We start from the raw sequence: 25,280 nt of genomic DNA, 5'->3' as shown, positions 1-25,280 counted from the left end.
TTTTCTGTTTTTATTTTTTGTTTTAAAAATAAATAGAAATAATTCTTTTTGAATATACTGGTTGTGTTTACAACTTTCTTTATGCCTAAAAAGACCAACTGAACCAACATTTTTTCTTTTGAGGTCTTTTATGTGAAGGTTCTTTTATTTCTATTTTTTATTTTTCTCCCTTATTCCCCCTTTTCCTTGTCAATATTTACATTCACAAAATGACTAAATCATGGACTAAATAAGGAAGTGCAGGACTTCTTGTGTTGGGAAGATGGCAATGAGTGATAGAGGGGGAGGGGACACTCGTCCTATAATCCCCTCATCTCTGTCACTCCTATAGAAGACAGTTCTCGTTGTTTCCTCCCTCTCTGACTAAGGTCCATGAATAAAGAAATGATCTGGTAGGAGATCAGAGGACCCATTTACTAGTTACCTTGAGGGGGGAATTGTAAGATCCTCAGAGACAAAGCTGCCTGATGTGGGCGGAGTCCTGGTTTAGGGGAACCAATCAGCTGATGTCTAGTAATAATCTTTGTATTTCTATTTTAGTAGATGGACGGGAGATGAGGAAAACCTCAGAGGATTGTCTCACTTTGTCTCCAGACTGTAAAGTAGAAGATGAGGACATCACACAGTATAGTCCAGGAGAAAACCCGACTACCTCAAATGTCCATCCGGCACCACACAGTGTAGATGGACCATCGTATTCCTCTTATCCTGAGGAACCTCAGACTGTGCGGGACGGTGCCGGACCATCGTATTCCTCTTATCCCGAGGAACCTCAGACTGTGCGGGACGGTGCCGGACCATCGTATTCCTATTATCCCGAGGAACCTCAGACTGTGCGGGACGGTGCCGGACCATCGTATTCCTCTTATCCTGAGGAACCTCAGACTGTGCGGGACGTTGCCGTCCTTCCAACAGATAAGAGGTTTTTCTGTACTGAGTGCGGGAAGCATTACCATTCTAAATCTAGTCTTAATATGCATAAAAAATGTCATACAGCTGAGAATCCACATTCCTGTTCTGAGTGCGGGAAATATTTTTCAGCAAAGTCGCTTCTTATCAGACATCAGAGGTCGCACACGGGTGAGAGGCCGTATTCCTGTGCTGAATGCGAGAAATCTTTTACAGTTAAGTGGCATCTTGATAGACATCAGAGATTACACACGGGTGAAAAGCCGTATTCCTGCCCCGAGTGCGGGAAATGTTTTTCAGATAAGTCGCATCTTGATACACATCAGAGGGTGCACACGGGTGAGAAGCCACATTCCTGTCTTGAGTGTGGAAAATGTTTTTTAGTTAAGTCGCTTCTTCTCAGACATCAGAGGTTGCACACAGGTGAGAAGCCTTATTCCTGTCCTGAGTGCGGGAAATGTTATTTAGTCAAGTCGCATCTTGATGCACATCAGAGGTCGCACACAGGTGAAAAGCCGTATTCCTGTCCTGAGTGCGGGAAATGTTTTTCAACTAAGTCACTTCTTCTCAGACATCAGAGGTTGCACACGGGTGAGAAACCGTATTGCTGTCCTGTGTGCGGGAAATGTTTTTCAGTTAAGTGGCATCTTGATAGACATCAGAGGTTGCACACGGGTGAGAAGCCACATTCCTGTTCTGAGTGCGGGACATGTTTTTCAGATCAGTCGAATCTTCTCAGACATCAGAGGTCGCACACGGGCGAGAAGCCGTATTCCTGTCCTGAATGCGGGAAATGTTTTTTAGTCAAGTCGCATCTTGACACACATCAAATGTCGCACACGGGTGAAAAGCCGTATTCCTGTCTTGAGTGTGGGAAATGTTTTTCAACAAAGTCACTTCTTCTCAGACATCAGAGGTTGCACACGGGTGAGAAGCCGTATTCCTGTCCCGAGTGTGGAAAATGTTTTTCACAGAAGTCCAATCTTTACACACATCAGAGATCTCACACGGGTGAGAAGCCATATTCCTGTCCTGAGTGTGGGAAATGTTTTTCAGATAAGTCCAGTCTTTCCTATCATCATAAATCACACACTGGTAAGAAGCCGTATTCCTGTCCTGAGTGTGGGAAATGTTTTTTAGTCAAGTCGCTTCTTCTCAAACATCAGAGGTCACACACGGGTGAGAAATGAAATTTGAGAAAAATTCTGGACAGCCGCACTCCAAAAAATACATGCCACAGCAGTACAGACAGAAGGCTGACGCGTTTCACACTATCAAACAGTGCTTAATCACAGGTGAGAAGCCCTATTCCTGTCCTGAGTGCGGGAATTTTTTTTTAGATAAGTCCAGTCTTTCCTATCATCAGAGATCTCACACGGGGGAGAAGCCGTATTCCTGTCCTGAGTGAGGGAATTGTTCCTCACTGAAGTCCTGTCTTCCTGTACATCAGGGGGTCCCACACAACCCTTGAGGTGTATTAGTGAGTGCGGGAAATGTCTTGTATATGAATGTTGCTGGACATGTGGGGAAGAAGCACACCCTGATATACACCTCAGATATACTCCATGGCTGATCTTCATCATGGAAGAAACAGTTGATAAGGAGATCAGAGATCACCAAAGACATGGATGAAGTGTTGTACCGTGTCGGCCATTGATAGCAGGAGAAAAATAAAAAATTCAATCATTACCTCTCATTGGCTGAGTACATTTTTGTGGTGTAAACTCTTGCAAGAGGTCTGTTTTCTCAAGTCATCTGTCATGACGAAACGCGTTAACCCCCACCACACTTAAAAGGTGGTCCTCTAGGCCTTTTAAAATAAAAATGGAGTCATTACCTCTCATTGGTACATTTTGTGGTGTAAACTTTTTTTTCTATTGATTGAATTAGATGGACTTGTGTCTTTTTTTCAACCAGAATATCTATATGTAATAAACATTTATAGGTCTAGTTTAAAAAAAAAATAGTTGACCAAGTGTGACGATCATTCGCCGTACTATGACAAATTCTGGTCGTATTTTATTTCATGAAGTGATTTCCTATGATCATTGGCTCCATCTAGTACCGTGGTCCCCAACCTTTTTGGCACCAGATATCGGCGCTGTTGAAGAAAATTGTGCCAAGGCCCGGGGGGCTGTATGTGACTTTTCGCTGGCAATTTATCGGGGCAATGGCTGGCGTTGGTGCTTCAATCATCCCGGCACCATCATTGATATGGTGTCAGGATTATTGAAGCGCTTTATTTCTATTATTACATTGTAATATATAATGAAATAGTTCAGCTCACCATAATTTAGAATGTGCCAGAGTGTCACTTTCCATGTCGCCTGCCTTCAGATGCAGCTTGTCACTTGCCACGTCGCTTGTCACCAGATGCATTTTGTCCTTTGCCACGTCACCTGCCACCAGATGCGAATTGTCACTTGCCACGTCGCCTGCCTTCAGATGCAGCTTGTCACTTTTCACGTCGCCTGTCACCAGATGCAATTTGTCCCTTGCCACGTCACCTACCACCAGATGCGGCTTGTCACTTGCCACGTCGCTTGCCTTCATATGCAGCTTGTCACTTGCCACGTCGCCTGCCTTCATATGCAGCTTGTCACTTGCCACGTCGCCTGCCTTCAGATGCAGCTTGTCACTTGCCACGTCGCCTGCCTTCATATGCAGCTTGTCACTTGCCACGTCGCCTGCTTTCATATGCAGCTTGTCACTTGCCACGTCGCCTGCTTTCATATGCAGCTTGTCACTTGCCACGTCAGCTGCCTTTACATGCAGCTGGTCACTTGCCACGTCGCCTGCCTTCATATGCAGCTTGTCACTTGCCACGTCGCCTGCCTTTACATGCAGCTTGTCACTTGCCACGTCGCCTGCTTTCATATGCAGCTTGTCACTTGCCACGTCGCCTGCCTTCATATGCACCTTGTCACTTGCCACGTCGCCTGCCTTCATATGCATTTTGTCCCTTGCCACGTCACCTGCCATCAGATTTGGATTGTCACTTGCCACATCACCTGCCTTTACATGCAGCTGGTCACTTGCCACGTCGCCTGCCTTCATATGCAGCTTGTCACTTGCCATGTCGCCTGCCTTCATATGCAGCTTGTCACTTGCCACGTCGCCTGCTTTCATATGCAGCTTGTCACTTGCCACGTCGCCTGCCTTTACATGCAGCTGGTCACTTGCCACGTCGCCTGCCTTCATATGCAGCTTGTCACTTGCCACGTCGCCTGCCTTCATATGCATTTTGTCCCTTGCCACGTCACCTGCCACCAGATTTGGATTGTCACTTGCCACATCACCTGCCATCAAAGGCAGCTTGTCATTTGCCACGTCGCCTGCCACCAGATGCAATTTGTCCCTTGCCACGTCACCTACCACCAGGTTTGTATTGTCACTTGTCACGTCACCTGCCTTCATATGCAACTTGTCATTTGCCACGTCACCTGCCACCAGATGTGGATTGTCACCTGCCAGTGGTGGCAGTGGTGTCACTGCAGTGGTGGCAGCACAGGTGTGTGCATTAGTTCAGAGGCAAGCCTGGAGTAGTGGGTAGTAAGGGAGAACATCGGGAATGGGGGGGGGGGGGGGGTGGTGGTAGTGAGGGATGATCTCATCTCTCTGCTCCTCTGCCTCACCTGTAGTAGTGTATCTGTGTTCTGCCACGCTGTGTCAGCAGAGGAGCAGTGATGTGGGTGGGCAGTGAGAGATGATCTCATCTCTCTGTTCCCCTGCCTCACCTCCAGCATTATAGCAGCCCCGCTGTAAGCGTAGAAGGGCGGCGATGCTCTCACCTCTCTGCTCGCTTGCCTCAGTATAGCGGCCCCGCTGTGAGCACAGAACTGCGGTGATGCGGGCGGGTGGTGAGAGATGATGTCATCTCTCTGCCCGCTCCGCCGCCGCTCGTCAGACAGTGCAGCCTTCGCGGCCCGGCTGCAAACAGGCTACGGCCCAGGGGTTGACAACCCCTGATCTAGTGGCCATAATTTTAGGTAGTTCAGGAGAGATACCTCATTATGGCCACTAGATGGTGCTGACAGTCATAGGAAATCACTTTGTTATCTCCTTCACACCTAAGGGTAAAACAAATGTTAATGCCTAAGCACAATTTTGCAACTTTGACATGTGTTAGATAAACTGTACATATCATCACAACTACTTTGTGCCTCCAGGTGGATTATACCGCGTTTGTTTCAGGACAAATTGGGCTTTCATTTGGTGGTAAATGGTGATTGATGTCTCCTGATTTTTTATTTTATTTTTATTATCAAAGGAGAACTGGCCCAAAATAGTAAAAAAAACAAAAAAACACTTGTTTAAATATAGCTGTATATTTCTTGTTACAATCATAACCTTCCACCAAAGAACAACCCCAAATAAATTCTCCTGATGATTGCAGCGATACCACATACACTATATTACCAAAAGTATTGGTACGCCTGCCTTTACACGCACATGAACTTTAATGGCATCCCAGTCTTAGTCCGTAGGGTTCAATATTGAGTTGGCCCGCCCTTTGCAGCTATTAACAGCTTCACCTCTTCTGGGAAGGCTGTCCACAAGGTTTAGGAGTGTGTCTATGGGAATGTTTGACCATTCTTCCAGAAGCGCATTTGTGAGGTCAGACACTGATGTTGGATAAGAAGGCCCAACTCGCAGTCTCTGCTCTTTATTCATCCGAAAGTTGTTCTTTTTGGTTGAGGTCAGGACTCTGTGAAAGCCAGTCAAGTTCCTCCACCCCAAACTTGCTCTTCCACACTATATTGCCAAAAGTATTGGGCCACTCGAGTTGTTTTTCAGGGGTTGGGTTTGGCCCCCTTAGTTCCAGTGAAGGGAACTCTTAAAGCGTCAGCATACCAAGGCTTTTTGGACAATTTCATGCTCCCAACTTTGTGGGAACAGTTTGATGATGGCCCCTTCCTGTTCCAACATGACTGCGCACCAGTGCACAAAGCAACGTCCATAAAGACATGGATGAGCAAATTTGGGGTGGAGGAACTTGACTGGCCTGCACAGAGACCTGATAGAACACCTTAGGGATTAATTAGAGTCCAACATCAGTGCCTGATCTCACAAATGCTCTTCTGGAAGAATGGTCAAACATTCCCCATAGACACACTCCTAAACCTTGTAGACAACCTTCCCAGAAGAGTTGAAGCTGTTATAGCTGCAAAGGGTGGGCCAACACAATATTGAACCCTACGGACCTGGGGGTTGGCTGGGCTGGGGGGCACTTCAAAAACGGCCGCTTTCACGGTTGCTGTCGCTGACATTTTCTTTTTGTGCAGGAAGTCGACCGATTGGCTGTGTTGTAGTCCGGACTGCACTGATGGACACTGATGAGGTGGCACTGGTGGACACTGATGAGGTGGCACTGGTGGACACTAATGAGGTGGCACTGGTGGACACTGATGAGGTGGCACTGGTGGACACTGATGGTCTGTACTGTTAGGCAATGATGAGGTGGCACGAATGGACACTGATAGGCTGCATTTAATTGGCACTGCTAAGGCTGCGGCGCGAAACGCGTCACCTCCCTGAAATTAGTTTTTGCAGGTTGGGATGTCTGTGACTGGCTCAGGCTGGGCGCTGGATGGCGGCAACTTGAAGTTTTTAGAGCGACAGTCGCAGAGAGAAGAAGAAATAAAGAAGAAATAACTGAGAGCAGTTTACTTTTCCACTACAAGTCCCGGAGTCCTTGAACTAGAGAGACAGGGTGTGACTGAGTTATCATCACCCCCAGGAGGCTGAGTTGCCATCGTCATCACTGAGGCGAGAGACCCTGACACCCCCAGCTGTCCCCCACATTCCACCCCCCCCCCATACACCCCATTTACCCTGCCCGCCCAGTAACCTAAAAATAGGAAATAGCCCTCAACGCTCTCTCTGGCCGTCAGGTCTTGTGCTGGCCATGGCCTGTAGGTCCTGCTGGCCATGGCCTATTGGTCCTTCTGGGCGCTGGCTGTTGGCATGTGGGTCCTGCTAGCCGCTGGATCGATGGGCCACCTGACTGGACTTGCCCCCCAGGCCTAAGGCTGCCAGCCCTCCCCTTGCCACGGACTAAGACTGGGATGCCATTAAAGTTCATGTGCGTGTAAAGGCAGGCGTCCCAATACTTTTATGTATAAATAATACTATTTATACATATCTCTTAACTGTGCAGAGATCACTTTTTATGTTGGCAGCTTCCCATTAAATATATATATATTTTTTTATTAGTGGCTGTTCTAGGTAGGTGATTCTGGTTGAGCGCACTAGTACTTTTTAATTTATTTTGTCCCAATACTTTTGGCAATGTTGTGTATAACTAATGGACCGCATCCTGTACATATATGTCGGTCAGCTGCTGCCACAACCGAGATATCCCTCTTTACAGGAGGCGGTCCTGTGTCCTTTGCAGCCGTCATTTGACAATTGGCGGACGGCAAGTGGTTAATATTGTGACATCACATAAAAAATCCACACATTGTCTCTGTAAGTGTATGTTCTAGATTCTCCGTCCCACCAACCTTGTAACAGTGGGGGATGGTGTGACCTTCCTGTGTGGAATCCCGGGAATACAGAGGACGGGGACATCTCTCTGGTGGGTTCCTGGTATTAGGCGGCTCCATCATATCCTTGTGTCCTTCTGAAAACTCCTCCATAACCCCATACTCCTCATCCTCCTCTTTATACTCTTCTTTGACAAAAATATTATCATCCCCGAGGTTTCCAATCTGCAATATATTATAAAACATTTATTGTAACACACATGCTTGTGCATAATGTATAACTACCAGTGATTGTTCATCACCTACCTGATGATGGTGGGGGATGGTGTGACCTTCCTGTGTGGAATCCCGGGAATACAGAGGACGGGGACATCTCTCTGGTGGGTTTCTGTAGCTGGGTGACTCTTCCATGGTGTCCTGGTACAGATATTTTTGTTCTTCCTCCATCACCCCATCCTCATCATCCTCCTCTTTTATCTCTTCTTTAACCTCAACTTTAGGATCTCTCAGGTTTCCACTCTGAATATAGAATAAAAATGACATCAATGGTAACAATGCAGATAATGTACAGATCCTAATGATACTATCAGTGATTGTTCCTCATCTACCTGATGATGGTGGGGGATGGTGTGATCTTCCTGTGTGGAATCCCGGGAATACAGAGGACGGGGACATCTCTCTGGTGGGTTTATGTTATTAGGTGGCTCCATCACATCCTTGTGTCCTGAAAGCTCCTTCATTACACCATATTCCTTGTCCTCTTGCTTGTACTCTTCTTTAATAACATTATTATAATCCTCAAGGTTTCCACTCTGAATATATAATAAATCATTTATTGTAATAAACATGATTGTGTATAAATCATAACTACTAATAAATGTGATATGGCGATTTTTACCTATCTCACTTATACGTTTAATGATACATCAAATAAGTGAGTACAACCTTGTCTATATAAGAATCAACCAATGCGGTTGCAGCTATAACCAATAAAATCAGTAACGAATGATAACTTGCAAAAAAGGATAACAATTTAATTTATTTATACAGAAAAGAAACGTTAGAATAATCAGATATTACCAAATATAACTTAGCTGATAAAACTCTTAAAGCAATGATGTTATTGATAAAATACGAAGTAAGTAATATAAAAAAAAAGGATGTTTCAATGTAAAAAAAAAATAATAATTTTCTAATACATAAAAGGAAAGAAAATGACCACAAATGAAACAAAGAATGGTGGTGATACGATACCCAGACAGACCTTACGTGTCCATCCTTGCACCCAATCATGAGGCTCAGAGAGAGGCCGCATCAATGAGCGCTTTGATTTTTATGTTCCCTCTCTAACCATCCCCACCAAACACACCTTTGGACTACTTTCATTGGTTCAGAAGTGGCATTGAATCCTGATTGGCTGAAATTTAATCTTAGTTGGTCATCATGCTTCTCACATAGGAATTAGAATTTTCGGTTCCTTCCTGTCTACCATGTTTATGGTTGTTAACTAAGCAACCCTCCTTGATCTTAGTATAAATTAGCATTTCAATTACTTATGATCAGGTGGAGACACAATGTCTGCTCCTCACTCTAAAGACAATAGTGTAACTTAGTTACTATGCAGACAGCAGACAAAAGACTTTGGTCTTTTTTACAGCTTACCTGTAAAATGCTTTTCTTGGAGTACATCCATTTGGCAATAGTGGATTTCGATGCTGCCTGTCCTTTTCTAGGACTTTCCGGCAACACAAACATAATAGTTTTTTGGAATCTAAGCAGTCGCCTTCAAATAGATCTTGACCGCTCTCACTACATCCAAAGAGTGTAGTGACTTTTCTTCCTTAGAACAGGGTTCTGGAAAAAAATGAAGGTAAAACAATATCCTGCTTTAGGTGAAAACCTGAAACCACCTTTGGCAGAAAGCTAGGATGAGGACGCAATACCAATCTGTCCTTGTGAACGATTAAATATGGCTCTTTACAAGAAAGAGCCGCCAGCTCTGATACCCTTCTTGCAGAAGAAATGGCAACCAGACAAAAATAGTTTCCTTGTCAAAGGGACCAAAGGAACATGTCATATCGGCTCAAAAGGCTGTTTCTGTAATGCCGACAGAAGTAAATTCAAGTCCCAAGGGTTCTGGGGTGCTTTAACCAGAGGCTTAAGCCACGTTACCCCCTGTATAAAGCTTCGGATCAAAGAATGCGAAGCCAGCGGACGTTGAAACAACACTGATAAGGCCGAGACCTGACCCTTGATAGTACTCAAGGCCAGCTTCATCTCTAGCCCCATTTTCAGAAAGGCAAGCATTCTACCTATGACATACTCCCTAGGATGCCAACCCCTGGATTCACACCAAGAAACATATGCCTTCCCGAATCTATAATAAATGACTCTGGAAGCTGGCTTTCTTGCATTAATCAAGGTAGGTATCACTGAGCCTGAAAGCCCACGATTCCTTAGAATGTGAGTTTCAATAGCATAGTAGTCCATTATGCTTTACCTTTTCAGGGAAAAAAAGAGGAAGTAAACTCATCAGGGTTTACTTCCTCTTTAAGGACTGACATACCCCAATTGCTGCCACTGCAGGTTGAGCCACTGAACCTGCCAGGGAAAAAATGTTTTTTTTTTTAACAGGAATCCAATTTTTTATCAGTTGGATCCTTAAGCATTCGCGCATTGTCAACGAACAAGTAAAATTTTTATTCACAGAGGCTATGGCAGCATCAATTGCTGGTATACTCCACATCTTAGTAAATTTTTCCTCCATAGGATTAAGTGTTGAAAACTTTTTAGGAGAGAAAAGGTGTTTATCTGGGTGATCCCACTCAGAATACATAAGCTTTTATAGTAATGAATGGACAGGAAAGGCACGCAAGGCTTGAGGAGGCTTTAGTGAACCCAAACAAGAAGTGAGATCTTCACCCGACTCCGTTAAGGGTAGCTTAAATGTGGAGCGGACCATTTCAGTAAGAAAATGTACCAGCAACTTCTCAGCATGTGAAGCTGAAGAAGATCCTTTCCCACTTGACTCCTCAGAAGAGGAATCATCAGCTTGTTCACGGTCCCCTGAGGAGGATTCATCTTCCCCCTCCCACGGTTCCACCATTTGGGAATCCTGGTTGGTAGAAGGGGACCTAATGTGTTTTCTTCCACTCTGTTCAGACTTGATTAACGCCACTAATCTTTCCTCTAAGCCACTCATCGCTGAGGAGAAAACCTGCTCATTTATATAGACAGGGGCTGAAGTGTTGAAAGCAATTTCAGCCCCTGATGACCGACTCTGACCAGCCTCCCTAGATTGGGATGGTTTTGCAGAGGGAGGGTCCTTAGGACCTGAGGGTGACCCCTTCATGTCCTTGGTCTTTGCGGCATTTGATACACCTCCTCTGGTCATAGTGCCGAGCACAATGCAGAGGTACCACCAAAAAAAATACTCCCACTGCTGAGCAATAGTCCAGCAACTGCCGCTACTATTAAGCTCAGCCTGATGCTTAAAGTAAATGTGCCTGGGAATGCCTTTGTCACCAACTCAAAGCCCCCCGTCTGCTCTGTGTCCCTCCTAGCTGTATGCACCTGAAAAAGGTGCAATTTATAGCTATGCAGCCCAAGTTGTGGATGCTCAATTCGCGACAGCGCCTCTAAGCCCCGCCCCCTCCTTCCTCTGACCACCCACCGTGGCCCCACCCCCTCTAAATTTTAAAATAGAGTGATTTCCCGCTCTGATCTTGCCGAAGGGGGACCGCGGTAACGGCGACGGGAGCGGCACGGCACACTGCCGTCTAGCACCATGCTCCCCCTGCCTGGAGGAAGCTATCCAAGTGGGGGGACATTCCTGGGAGAAGAAAACCCCCCTTTCCCACGACTTTACCTGGAGCTTTGGGCTGGAGAGGTGTACAGCCTGAGACACAGAGGCGAGACTGACAAGCATGGAACAGGTATGTGCTCGACAGCCCCCCGGTGGTGACTTTAGGCATAGCAACATTTACTTTAAAGGAGAAATTAAAGAATTAAAAAAAATCCTCAGGAATCTCCCTCACCTTATCCAGTTGCAGGATTCTGTGCTAACAGACCCAATCTTCACCTATCACGGTGGGCTCTGTTAGAAAACCTTCAGGGACTGGGGCCCCCTTTTTATCAGGTGATCCACAGCCCTGGGCCTGTAAAAAGCACCTCGTCAGGAATATGGCTGAAAAAAAACAAAATACTGGATCCTGGGGTCCAGTTCTCTAAAAAAGAGAAGAGTTACAGGTAAAGCCTCATTTCTTCGGACACGAGGCCCCAGGTACCATTGAATTCGGCCTAAAAAGACACTTTAAATGGATCAGGTTGCATGGCTTGCCCCGGTAAGGAATATTTCACCGGAGCTCAGCACAGCACATCTTTACTCGTGACCAACACCTAAGACACTGGCGAAAAAACTGAGGTAAGCGGAGGGGTTATATGGGGAATTGAACTTCCTGTTTAGGGTGTGCCAGTGTCCATCACCTAAAGGTGCCATATAACCCAGACATAGTAATTACTGTGGCGCTGTGTCCCGTGATGTACGATAAAGAAATATATTAAGTACACACGTTGCTGTAACAACATATATATATATAAAATGGGACATGACAATTTAATTAGAAAGTCTTCACAATGGTTCCCTTGAAGCTCCTTATATAAATATGAATTTCAATATTTCCACATCAATTGTTCCTCATCTACCTGATGATGGTGGGGGATGGTGTGACCTTCCTGTGTGGAATCCCGGGAATACAGAGGACGGGGACATCTCTCTGGTGGGTTCCTGTTACTTGATTGCTCCATCATGATGTCCTTCAGAAAGCTGCTTCATCACTCCATACTCCTCATCCTCCTCTTTTTACTCTTCTTTAACAACAATATTATCACCCCCGATGTTTCCACTCTGAATATATAATAAAACATTCATTGTAACAAACATGATTGTGTATAAATCCTATCGGTGATTGTTACCCATCTACCTGATCATGGTGGGGGATGGTGTGAATGAATATCTGAGACTTGGATCAATATGGAAAAATTTGTTTCCAGGACATTCTTTCTACAAATGACATTTTCCCTCTTTCTTCCTATTTGAATCTTCTAAAATAAAGACATACATATTCCCATCGCCCCCCCCCATCCCCCACTACTAATAAAAGTCATATAATCCGTTAGTATAGATTTATAAGGTGAGAAGGTGATTGGTGGGAAAGGTGACACACCAACAAAATGAAGACAATATTCCGGCCCCGTAACTGAGGGAACGTTCTGATCCTGAAGGGGTAACTCTGCCTGTGTGGTGTAATAATTGCCCGTTGTAGGCCATGTATGGTCAGGATGGTCATTGTCTTGTCTATTTATTGTCAGTTGTGTCTGTTTAGAGGAACATATTACTAGAATGTATCTCCAACATGAAGAGAATGTTCCGGCCCCATAAGTGGGGAAATGTTCTGCCCCTGAAGGGGTTAATCTAGGTTCCCACACTATATATGTGTGTATCATCATCTGCTGGAGATAAAAGACGTCACAGTGACTATGGAGGAAGAGGACGGACATGACGGGAGGGTTACTGGGTGTAAATAGAAAATAATATTCTTGGATTGTAAGCTCTAACGAGCCGGGCCCTCCAATTCCTCCTGTATTGTAACTGTACTGTCTGCCCTCATGTTGTAAAGTGCTGAACAAACTGTTGGCGCCATATAAATCCTGTATGATAATAATAATATCTTTTTTTTATCCATTTTTTATTTTATCAAAAGAGAACATAACAATTAAGACTCTTGCAAATAATAATATCTTTTTACCCCCTCTGTGGCAAGTTCCCACAATGTCTCCTCTCTACTTCCTCCCGAATCACCTCTCACCCGGAACTTCCTGTCTGTATGTGACATCACTTCCTGTCTTCCATAGAGACTTCCTGTCTATATGTGACATCACTTCCTGTCTTCCATAGAGACTTGCCTGGGTAGAAGTGAGATCACCACCTTGTGGAACTCAGAGGATTTGCAGCCCGGAGACACGTCTCGTAGTGTGAACACGACCGTGTGCTGTGTGTATGTACTGTATATCCTTATACACTACATTGCCAAAATTATTGGGACGCCTGCCTTTACACACACATGAACTTATATGGCTTGGCAGGGGAGGGCTGGTAGTCTTAGGCCTGGGGGGGGAAAGTCCAGTCAAGTGGCCAATCGAACCACAGGCCAGCTCCCAGCAGGACCCAAAGGCCATGGCCAGAAAGACCCACAGGCCATGGCCTGCACAGGACATGACAGCCAGTGTTGAGGGCTATTTACTATTTTCAGGTTACTGGGTGGGCAGGGTAAATGGGGTATATGGGGGGGTTGGGGTGATAACTCAGCCTTCTGGGGGGGGTGATGACAACTTCAAGTTGAAGCCAGCACCCAGCCTGGACCAGTCACGCCCCGGTCTCTGCCTGCCTCCAGACCAAGGACTCCGGGACTTGTAGTGGAAAAGTAAGCTGCTCTCCGTCAGTTATTTCTTCTTTCTGTGACTGTCTCAATAAAAACTTCAAGTTGCAGCCATCCAGCGCCCAGCCTGAGCCAGTCACAGACATCCCAACCTCCAAAAACTAATTTCAGGGAGGTGATGCTTCCTGCCGCAGCCTGAGTGAGGTCAGGCACTGATATTGGACAAGAAGGCCTGGCTCGCAGTCTCCGCTCAAATTCATTCCAAAGATGTTCTATCGGGTTGAGGTCAGGACTCTGTGTAGGCCAGTCAAGTTCCTCCACCCAAAACTCGCTCATCCATATCTTTATGGACCTTGCTTTGTGCACTGGTGAGCAGTCATGTTGGAACAGGAAGGGGCCGTCCCCAAACTGTTCCCACAAAGTTGGGAGAATGAAATTGTCCAAAATGTCTTGGCATACTGACGCCTTAATAGTTCCCTTCACTGGAACTAAGGGGTCAAGCCCAACCCCTGAAAAATAACCCCCACACCACAATCCCCCCTCCACCAAATGATTTGGAGGGGTGACCAAATACTTTTGGCATCAGTGCCTGACCTCACTAATGCTCCTCTGGAAGAATGGTCAAACATTCCCATAGACACCCTCCTAAACCTTGTGGACGGCCTTCCCAGAAGGGTTGAAGCTGTTATAGCTGCAAAGGGTGGGCCAACTCAATATTGAACCCTACGGACAACAAAAAGGTGCCTGTGGAGATATTTTGTTATGTTTGAGGCAGCACGGTTCCTTTCACCGCATGGCGCTGTCCGGCAACCATTTTGGATGTGGGCAGAGCATGTTCCCCTTGTGAGCTTCAGCAGCCATTTTCTGTAGGTTTTCCCTATTCAGATCATTGGCAGCCATTTTCTTGAAGCCTGAGCGTTTTTTTTTTCACCGCAGCTATCTAGTGACAGCATGCCATGTGCTATTACATGCTGCTTCCTGTGTATACAGGACGCTGGGCAGCCATTCCCTGAGCGCTGATGCAAGCTCTGCAAATCGTTTCACCGCTCTTTGCTGCTGCTGCCGACACAGATTCTTCACTCTGCACTTGGGTAACCTCCTGGGGACTACAGGCACGGCTAGTAACCGACACAGAACGCCTCAGGGTGGTGAGTCTGGCACTAGGAGCCCCCCCAGCCAAAGCCCCCTTTCAGGTGGCAGACAGGGTTGGGTCAGCATGGCTTCAGAAACTGGTGTTTCTTCCCCCGAAATCCAGGCTATTGCAACTGGGTCACCTGCGGATGGCGCTGTGCTCATGGACACCCTGACGGCGGTCCTTAACTCATTTGTTGCTAAAATAGAGGCGTGCGTGGAAGAAAAGATGCGCTAAAAAGGCCCCTCCCCCCGTCCTCTGGGGAGAGCTCTGATGCAGACTCGGGCCCTGCTGCGGCTGGTGACCTCTGCTCTGACCTGGACCGGTCGGACAGTGAGGATGATTCCCCGTCCGGGTCCGGGCGCGACAAAGTGCTGGTTGGAGAACTTATCACACCTGTGCGTGATACCCTGAAGATCCAGGAGCCAGCGGATCCCTTTGCTGACATACCGGTCCACTTTGGGTCCCGCAAGCCAGCACGTTCACCTAAGGTGTTCCCGTATTTGACAAGTTCATCTACAGGGAATGGGGTTGGCCGCAAAGGACCTTTTCGGTCCCCAAAAACATGGCGGTGCGTTAGTCCTTTGAGGAAAGCCTTCTCAAAAAGTAGTCGGCTCCTCGGGTCGTGGACCCCCCAGTATCCAGGTTAAATAAAGTAACCACCATCCCGGTTGAGGGGACTCCTGCATTCAAGGATCCCACAGACAGGAAGGCCGAGGCGGTGGCTCGTTCCTTGTTTACGGTTGTGGGGTCAACCGCGCAACCTGTACTGGCATCCGCACTGGTGTCGCAGACACTGACTGAGTGGGCAAAACTTTTGCACCGCGAATTGGGAGAGCAACAGACCTCCCCTGTCTGCGTGGAACTAGCAGACCAACTAGTGCAAGGCCTTAAGTACGTCTGTGACGCAGCCCTGGATACTCTTCCTCTGTTATCCAGGGCTTCAGTGTCAGCTGTGGTGCTGAGGCGCCTGATTTGGCGGTCTGCTGACCAGGCATCTAAGAAAGCCCTGACGGATCTTCCCTTCCTTGGCGACCATCTCTTTGGAGCCTCATTGGATGACATTATAAAAAATGCCACTGGTGGTAAGAGTACCCTACTCCCTCAAGCCAGGAAGCCTAAGGAGCCACGCCGTAGGCAAGGGCCCTCTTTTTCCGCTCACAAACGGCTTTTTCGTCCGACCTGGGCTTCGGCGAAGCGCCCCCAGCCCGACAGGACGGCCATGGATGGACAAAAGTTTCCCTGGCATTGCACGCCTAGCACGCCTGCAACAAAAAGTGCTAGAGCATGAAGGTTTGCCCCCACCCATGTCTCGGGTGGGGGGGTCGCCTTCAGGAGTTTGCAGCCCGGTGGTCCTCCCGCTTATCCGACCAATGGGTCTGCGATCTGATTTCCACAGGCTACAAGATAGAGTTTCTCTCTTGGCCGCCAAACAGATAATTCCCCTCCAGCATACCCGTGTCCCCGGTTAGCCGGGAGGCCCTGTTGGGGGCGGTAAGGGACTTGCTGAGTCAAGGGGTGGTTGTACCAGTTCCGGAATCGGAACGCTTCCAGGGATTCTACTCAAATCTGTTTGCTGTTCCCAAGAAGGAAGGGGTACATCCAATATTGGACCTAAAAGCTCTCAATCACTTTGTAAAAGTGCAGAGGTTCAGGATGGAATCAATTCGCTCAGTAGTCGCTGCGCTCCATCAAGGGGACTCCCTGGCGTCCTTGGACATCCAGGATGCGTACCTGCACATACCCATATGTCTGCGGCATCAAAAGTTTCTGCGATTTGCAGTTGGGGAAGCCCACTATCAGTTTGTGGCTCTACCATTTGGCCTGGCATCAGCCCCCCGAGTCTTTACCAAGGTATTGGCTTCAGTTTTGGCGTTGCTGCGACAACGCAGGATCGCGATCGTGGGATATCTAGACGATCTCCTCCTGAGAGCATCTTCCGCCTCAGAGTTGGAGGAGGATGTTGCGATCTCCATGCAGACTTTGCAAGAATTTGGGTGGCTGTTGAACCTAAAGAAGTCGGTGGTTGTACCGACCCAGCATCTGAAGTACCTAGGCTTGTTGCTGGACTCCAAGGAAGCGAGAGTCTTTCTCCCTTCAGACAAGGTGCAGACCCTCAGAGCCGCGATAAAACGACTGTGGAATCGCGAGCGGTCGGCACTTCGCTTTTGCATGCGAGTACTGGGACTCATGGTGGCAGCCTTCGAGGCTGTGCCGTATGCCCAGTTCCACACCAGGGTCTTGCAGAAAGAGATTTTGCAGAAATGGGACAAATCTCCGTTGTCCCTGGATCGCTCAATCCAAGTGAGCCAGTCCGTCAGAGACTCCCTGCTATGGTGGCTGAGATCCCCGGTGATTCGTTAAGGAAAGTCGTTCCTACCTCTCCAATGGACGGTGATTACAACGGACGCCAGCCTATCCGGAGTGATGGGGATTCAGCCGGCTCAGGGCCTCTGGTCGACGGAAGAATCCAAGTTGCCGATCAATCTGCTCGAATTGAGAGCGATCAGGCTGTGCCTCCACACATGGTCGTTGAGTCTTCAAGGGCGTCCGATCAGGGTACAGTCGAACAATGCCATGGCTGTGCCGTACATAAATCACCAAGGGGGAACAAGGAGCTCAGGCGCTGCTCAGGAGGTCGCTCACATACTTCGGTGGGCAGAGCAACACGTACCGGCCCTGTCTGCCATTTACATCCCGGGGGTGGAAAATTGGCCGGCTGACCATCTGAGTCGACAGATGCTGGACCCAGGAGAATGGGCATTGCATCCGGAGATATTCAGGCTGCTGTGCCTGAAGTGGGGCACACCAGATGTGGATCTATTGGCCTCCCGTCTCAATCGGAAAGGTGCCAAGATTTGTGTCTAGGACAAGAGATCCGTGAGCAGACGCGTCAGACGCACTGGTGGCTCCGTGGGATCAGTACCAGCTGATCTATGCCTTTCCTCCACTGAAACTGTTGCCACGTCTGCTTTGCAGAGTGGAAGCCGAGGGGATTCCAGTAATCCTGGTTGCCCCAGCGGCCCTGGTACGCAGACCTGGTGCGCCTGGGGGCAGACGCTCCCTGGCGACTGCTGCTACGAGAGGACCTCCTATCTCAAGGTCAAATCTTTCACCCTGCTTTACCATCGCTGGCTTTAACGGCATGGCTATTGAGAGCCAGGTGCTGAGGAACCGGGGTCTGTCGGACTCGGTGATTCCAACTATGTTGAGGGCGCGAAAATCTTCTTCACGGAAGATATACCATCGTACCTGGAAGGCCTACATCTCCATGTGTGAGGAGAAAGGGTGGCATCCGCGCTCCTTTTCTATATCCAGGATCCTGCTGTTTCTTCAGCAAGGAGTAGAGCAGAAGTTGGCGTTAAGCACCATTAAGGGGCAAATTTCCTTGGCTGTCTTTTTTCAGCAACCCCTGGAGTCTCACTCATTAGTGAGTACCTTCGTTCAGGGGGTACGTACGACATGTAGTCCCTCCGGTGCGCCCACCGTTACCCCCATGGGATTTGAACCTGGTGTTGTCGGCGCTTCAAAAGCCGCCGTTTTAAAGACATCAGGGAGATTCCACTGTTGACTCTCTCCCAGAAAGTGGTCTTTCTAGTGGCCATCACGTTGGCCAGGAGGGTTTCGGAATTGGCGGCCTTGTCATGCAAGTCGCCTTATCTGGTCATCCACAGGGATAAGGTGGTGTTGCATCCGCAACCGTCCTTTCTACCGAAGGTGGTTTCGGCTTTTCATATCAATGAGGACATTGTATTACCATTGTTGTGTCCTAAGCCGAAGCCCCCCCAAGGAGGTGGCCCTTTACGCCCTGGATGTGGTTAGAGCTCTGAAGGTGTACTTGTCTGCCACGGCTCCCTTTCGGAAGTCAGACTCGCTATTTGTTTCGGTGGCTGGTCCAAGGAAGGGCATGGCGGTCTCGTCGGCCACCATTTCCAGGTGGATCAGACAGATTGTAGTACAAGCCTACGCCTTGAAGGGGCAGGTGCCCCCCTTTCCGGTCACGGCCCACTCTACAAGAGCAATCGGAACGTCTTGGGCCTTTCCGACACCAAGCGTCGGTCGCTCAGGTGTGTAAGGCGGCGAGCTGGTCGTCTGTCCATACGTTTACCAAGTTCTACAACGTAGACGTCGGTGCATCGGCTGATGCCTGTTTTGGCCACAAAGTTTTGCAGGTCGGCCGTGTAGATGCAATTGGATATTCAGGCTTCGTTTTTCCTGGTTCTTCGGTAAAAACTCAGTACTGTTATGTTTATGCACGGCAATGTTGCGGTCTTGAGGATCACTCCAGTTGAGGATGTTTTTCCACACACTGCTGGTGTTTTTCCACACACTGCTGTTTTTTTATGGGTTTAGTTTCACTAGTTCGCACTTACCGTGGTGGATGAAGTTTTTATGCTGTTTTTTTCCCACCCCTCGTTTTGTCACTGCTTGGGGACGTCCCATTTAGTTACAGAGAGGAGCTGTGCCGGTCGGTTAATATAAGAGAAAATATTATTTTTTGTACTCACCGTAAAATCCTTTTCTCTGTAATTCACAGACCGATAATTTGCAATGTTGCCTAGTTTCTCCTAGTGGCAGGCTAACAAACCCATTTAGTTACAGAGAGGAGCTGTGTCGGTCGGTGAATTATAGAGAAAAGGATTTTACGGTGAGTACAAAAAATAATATTTATTTTACTATTTGGGCCAGTTCTCCTTTAATAATGAAAAAATAAAAATCAGGAGACATCAATCACCATTTACCACCAAATGAAAGCCCGATTTGTCCTGAAACAATATATAATATATATATATATATATATATATATATTTATGGTCAAAGCCCTATGGCCGATACGGATATGATCAAGTAGCCTCTACCACAAGATTAACCACATGAAATGGACCTGAAGTGTGCCCTGGTCTGATGGTCGGTATACCAAAATAAGGGGGCATACCCTAGATTGGAAATTAATGTATGTGAAGAGAAATGAATTTGAGAAATGCCCTGAAAAGGGGAAGGGAGGGTGGGTGCCGCGCACCGGAAACCGACAAAGACCACAGGCGAGCGGGCTGGTTAAATACCCTCCGGGCTCCTCCCATAAATTCAGGCCACCACACTGGCCTTCTTACTTATGGTCAAAGCCCTATGGCCGATACGGATATGATCAAGTAGCCTCTACCACAAGATTAACCACATGAAATGGACCTGAAGTGTGCCCTGGTCTGATGGTCGGTATACCAAAATAAGGGGGCAAAACATTCAGGTAGGGGTGCAGTTTTATTAGTTTTAGCTTAATTAGTTGAGCGAGTTTGGTGAACGCTTGTGCCATTTCCACCCGAGGATTGGGAATGTACCGGGCGAGGTAGGCAGGGTCCCAACTGCTTAGTCTTTCAATGACGTGACTTGGGACCCACGCCAACATGCTGCCAAGGGTGCTCAAATACTAAAGAGTGTCCACGGTATGGACCGGGGACGAGGTGTAGGCTGTGTAGAAGAACCCCATGTGTTTGGGAAACTGGCAGGTACACAAGTGTTGGCACGAAAGCAATAGGGAACTAGAGTCTACGCGTTCCGGTAGGAGTGACAGTAGGTAGTCAAGTACGGTTACTTGATACCAAGCCCTGCTTCTCTATAGAAATGGACGTCCATCCTGGAGTCAGATTTCTGGGTTTTAGACACTGCAAGGAGGAGGATGAAATGAAGTTGGTAGTGAGCCAAGTAACGACTATGCAGAACTTGGCCTGCGGGATTGCTGAAGGCCTGGAATGAACATACAATGGACATTAAACTGGTGCCACCGGGCTAACTGCAGCGGTCTGCGCAGGAAGGACACAACCGAGAGCGGTCCAGACCTGGCTTCAATAACAAGATGAGCCTCGGCCCAGTTGTCGGTGGTGAAAGCCACAGCCTGTCCTGTCCTGACATGACCCCAGATACGAGAGGCTGTCATGACCGGGTATAGCCTGAAGAGGGAGGAAGTCCAGGTAAACCGGGGTTTAGGAGTATCCCTGATGCCATGGTCCTGTAAACCAGTGGTGGCCAAAAATTTCCGCGAAGCCTGTGTAGGCTGTGGCATCTGTCACTACCAGGGGCGACAGGGGCATCGTAGACGGTCTAAACACCGATACATCAATCCATGCAGTAAGGAACCTTCCGACATTGACAGGTCTGCTATTGCCACGACATCCAAATTAAGGATCTAAGAAGGGTCCTGTGTCCGTGAGAGGAGGACTAGGAGGCGTGACATAAAGATCGATCCTGGGGAATGGCCCGTATTGCAGATTTGAACATTCGTCAAGTAGTGTCTGTGTAGAACCTGGCTGCCAGTGCTACCAACAATAAATTGGCTAGGCCATGGAAAACCACAAAGGGCCAGGTAGATGGCCGCTTGGATGACTAGACTGGAGAATATGCGAGGATTTCATGTCCCTAAAGATGGCAGTTGTGATGGGCGAGCGTTTTCCGTTGGCTATGGGTGATGCCTCTGGATGCCTCGAAGTGGGGATCTTGCTGTATAAGCCATAAAGACAGGTGGCTCTCCGGGCCCTGTAAGGATGAGAAATGCTGAGCGCTGGCTAGGTATAGCCTGAGCGTGTTACGGGAAGAAGCCAGTTGCGTGTGTCAACACGATCCAGGTGCTGGATGGAAGTTGAACTCAACTATCCTAAGGGAGAGACCGACAGACAGGAAACGGTGAGTGGCTTGTAAGAAAAGCCACAGGAGACAAGTGGCCAACTAAGTGCTGCTGAAAACGACGTGTAGCCAGTTTGTGTGCCGCTGAGAATGTGTGCTTGCAAAAGAATGATTGCAAGACGTTATGCTAAGTCGCGAGCCTTGACACGATTGCAAAAGTAGTGTTTAAACGTGTGCTTGCGACAATTGCGTGGGAGTTTGTCACTGGAAATGTGTTCATAGTGACTGTGAGAAATTCGTGTTATCGCATGTGCTTTGCGAAGACTGCAGGAGTTGTGCTTGAACATGTGTTTGGGTGCGTGCTTGCAACGATTGCAAGATGTTATGCCAAGATGCGTGCTTGCAACGATTGCAAGATGTTATGCTAGGATGCGTGCCTGCAACGATTGCAAGGAGTTACACCAGGATGCGTGCTTGCCATGATTGCAAGATGTTATGCTAGGATGCGTGTGTGCAATGATTGCAAGAAGTTATGCCAGGATGCGTGCCTGCGACGATTTCAAGGAGTTATGCCAGGATGCGTGCCTGCAACGATTGCAAGAAGTTATGGTAAGATACATGGGTAGCCAGGTCGGAAAAGACAGAAGTCCATCCAGTCCTAACCACAAATCAAACAAATAAATATCGCACAACCCGACACACCCAATTCTACACCCACAGCTGATCCAGAGGAAGGCAAAAAACCCCAGCAGAGCATGGCCCAATTTGCTACAGCAGGGAAAAAATTCCTTCCTGATCCCCCGAGAGGCAATCGGATTTTCCCTGGATCAACTTCACCTATAAAATAAGTACCCCGTTACAATGTACATTTAGGAAGGTATCCAGGTTTTTCCCAAAGCAATCTATTGAGCCAGCCGGAACTGCCTGCTAGCAATGATTGCAACAAGTTTGTGCCTGGACATCTGCTCGCAATGATTGCAAGAGGTCTTATGCTCGAATGCGTGCTAGCAATGATTTGCCAGAGGTCTATGCCTGAATGTGTGCTTGCAATGATTGCAAGAAGTCTATGTTTGGATGCGTGCCTGCAACGATTGCAAGAAATCTACGCTTGGATGCATGCTTGCAAAGACTGCAAGAAGTCTACGCATGGATGCGTGTTTGCAATGATTGCAAGAAGTCTATTCTTGTATGCGTGCTTGCAACGACTGCCAGATTTCCATGCTTGAATGCGTGCTCGCAACGATTGCACGAAGATTTATGCTTGATGCATGCTTGCAATGATTTGCAAGAAGTCTATGCTTGGATTCGTGCTTGCAACGATTGCAAAAAGTCTACGCTTGAATGCGAACTTGCAACGACTGTACGACGTCCATGCTTGAATGCGTGCTCGCAACGGTTGCAAGAAGTCTACACTTGAATGCGAGCTTGCAACGCTTGCGAGAAGTCCAGGCTTGTATGCGTACTCGCACCAACCGCAAGACGTCCATGCTTGACTGCGTACTAGCAACGATTGCAAGAGGTCTATGCTAGGATGCGTGCTTGCAACGATTGCTAGAAGTCTACGCTTGGATGCGTGTTTGCAACGATAGCAAGAAGTCTACGCTTGTGTGCGTCCATGCTTGGATGCGTGTATGCAAAGATTGCAAGAAGTCTATGCTTGAATGCGTGTTTGCAACGATTGCCAGAAGTCTGTGCCTGGGGATGTGTTTGCATGTCAGATGCGACCGACTCGAAACGGGGCACTGTATACTACGGTCCATTTAATGAAAACCTGTTATGACAGAGGCATAAGCCGGTCATGCCGTGATTGTGACTGATGATGAACCGGACTCTGGAGCATGCACTGAAATGAGGCTAAAGCACTGGGGCACACCGTAACGAATCGGTGCATGTATGCAACTGGATTCGAAACGGAGCGCGGTACGTGGCGGTGAAATTTATTTGATTGCCATGACAGAGGCATGAGTTGGTCGTGCCGCTGTTGCGACTATCCGTTAATCGTGCATGCTGTAAAGCAAGTACTGGAATGTGGCTGAAATACCTGGGGCGCCGGGACGAATCGGTGCGTCGTAGATGCGACTGGATTCGTATCGGACGTCCTACGTGACAGTGAAATCGATTTCCCATGACAGAGTCATGAATCAGAGAACCGAAACCTGCAACCAACAATGAATCCTGACTCTGGAGCATGTACTGAAATGAGGCCGTAACCAACTGGGGCACACCGAAACGAATCGGTGCATCACAGATGCGACTAGATTCGAATCGGAGCGCGGTAAGTGACAGTGAAATGAGTGACAAAAGTATGCCATGACAGAGGCCCGAATCGGTCGTGCCGCGATTGCGACTGACAACGAACGGGACTCCGGAGCATGTACAGAAATGAGGCCGAAAATACCTGGGGCACGCCGGGACGAATTGGTGCATCGTAGACGCGACTGGATTCGTATCGGAACGTGATATGTGACAGTGAAATGATCCCATGACAGAGACCCGATCGCTTAGCAACGAGCGGGCTCTGGAGCATGTACCGAAATGAGGCCAACACAACTGGGACACGTCGATCGAACCTGTGCGTTTTCCTGAGAAATGCGACTGGTTTCGACTCGAACGTACTAGGTGACAGTGAAATGATTCCCATGACAGAGACCCGATTGATTAGCCACGAGCGAGCTCTGGAGCATGTACCGAAATGAGGCCAACGTAACTGGGACACGTCGATCGAACCTGTGCGTTTTCTTGAGAAATGTGACTGGTTTCGATTCGAACGTACTAGGTGACAGTGAAATGATTCCCATGACAGAGACCCGATCGATTAGCCACGAACGAGCTCTGGAGCATGTACCGAAATGAGGCCAACGTAACTGGGACACGTCGATCGAACCTGTGCGTTCAAGAACTGCGACTGGTTTCGATTCGAACGTACTAGGTGACAGTGAAATGAATTCCCATGACAGAGACCCGATCGATTAGCCACGAACGAGCTCTGGAGCATGTACTGAAATGTGGCCAAGCAGTTAGGGGCACACCGGAATGAATCTGCGCATTTAGCGGATGCGACTGGATTCGAATCGGAGCGCCGTGCGTAACAAAATGAGTGAAATGATGAAATGACCTACGTGAGCCAGCCATGGCAGAGGTAGGAGTCGTTGTGCCGTGAGACACGACTGGCAACGATTTTGACTGTGGAACACGGTAACGAGACTATAACAAGTACTAAAACAGTGCAATTTTTCCTACCAGCAATATCTACCGAAATGACGCCCGTGAAATGAAGGGCGCTGCGAAATTGGAGCGTATTGAGTGATAACAACCGGTATCACAACAAACGATTCGATATTTCAGGTTTTAACGACACTAAAAATAGTACAGGAAGGTCAATCGAGACCCTTACCTGCGGCAGTCGAGCTGGCGACATTGTACAGAGCCGGCGACGTTGTACAAACGAACGGGAAAGAAAACCACGAGAGAGACGTTTTGTCCGAATGGAAACGAAACACGAGCCGTCGGCCTAGTGACGTAGTGCCGCGCACCGGAAACCGACAAAGACCACAGGCGAGCGGGCTGGTTAAATACCCTCCGGGCTCCTCCCATAAATTCAGGCCACCACACTGGCCTTCTTACATATATATATATATATATATAAAATAATATAATATATATATATATATAATATATATATATAATAATTATATATAT

General features: G+C 47.8%; 2 protein-coding genes across 2 annotated transcripts in view; both read left to right on the top strand.

Moving 5' to 3' along the window:
• LOC143955485 (uncharacterized) overlaps positions 1 to 25,280 on the top strand; it is a 337,730-nt gene that overhangs the window by 141,728 nt on the left and 170,722 nt on the right. The window lies entirely within an intron of this gene.
• The window catches only part of LOC143955380 (uncharacterized), an 83,707-nt gene continuing 58,438 nt past the window's right edge, over positions 12 to 25,280 (top strand). Inside the window, exon 1 of the mRNA XM_077465440.1 lies at positions 12 to 2,096. Coding sequence (XP_077321566.1) covers positions 468 to 2,096 — 1,629 coding nt within the window. The 5' untranslated portion in view covers positions 12 to 467. The remainder of the gene's footprint in view (positions 2,097 to 25,280) is intronic.

Source organism: Lithobates pipiens, unplaced genomic scaffold (assembly GCF_037356315.1).
Source record: "Lithobates pipiens isolate NorthernLeopardFrog02 unplaced genomic scaffold, aLitPip1_a1.2 Scaffold_35, whole genome shotgun sequence".
Taxonomy (NCBI): Eukaryota; Metazoa; Chordata; class Amphibia; order Anura; family Ranidae; genus Lithobates; species Lithobates pipiens.
Note: the sequence above shows the minus strand (reverse complement) of the source record. Positions and strands in the feature narration are given on the sequence as shown.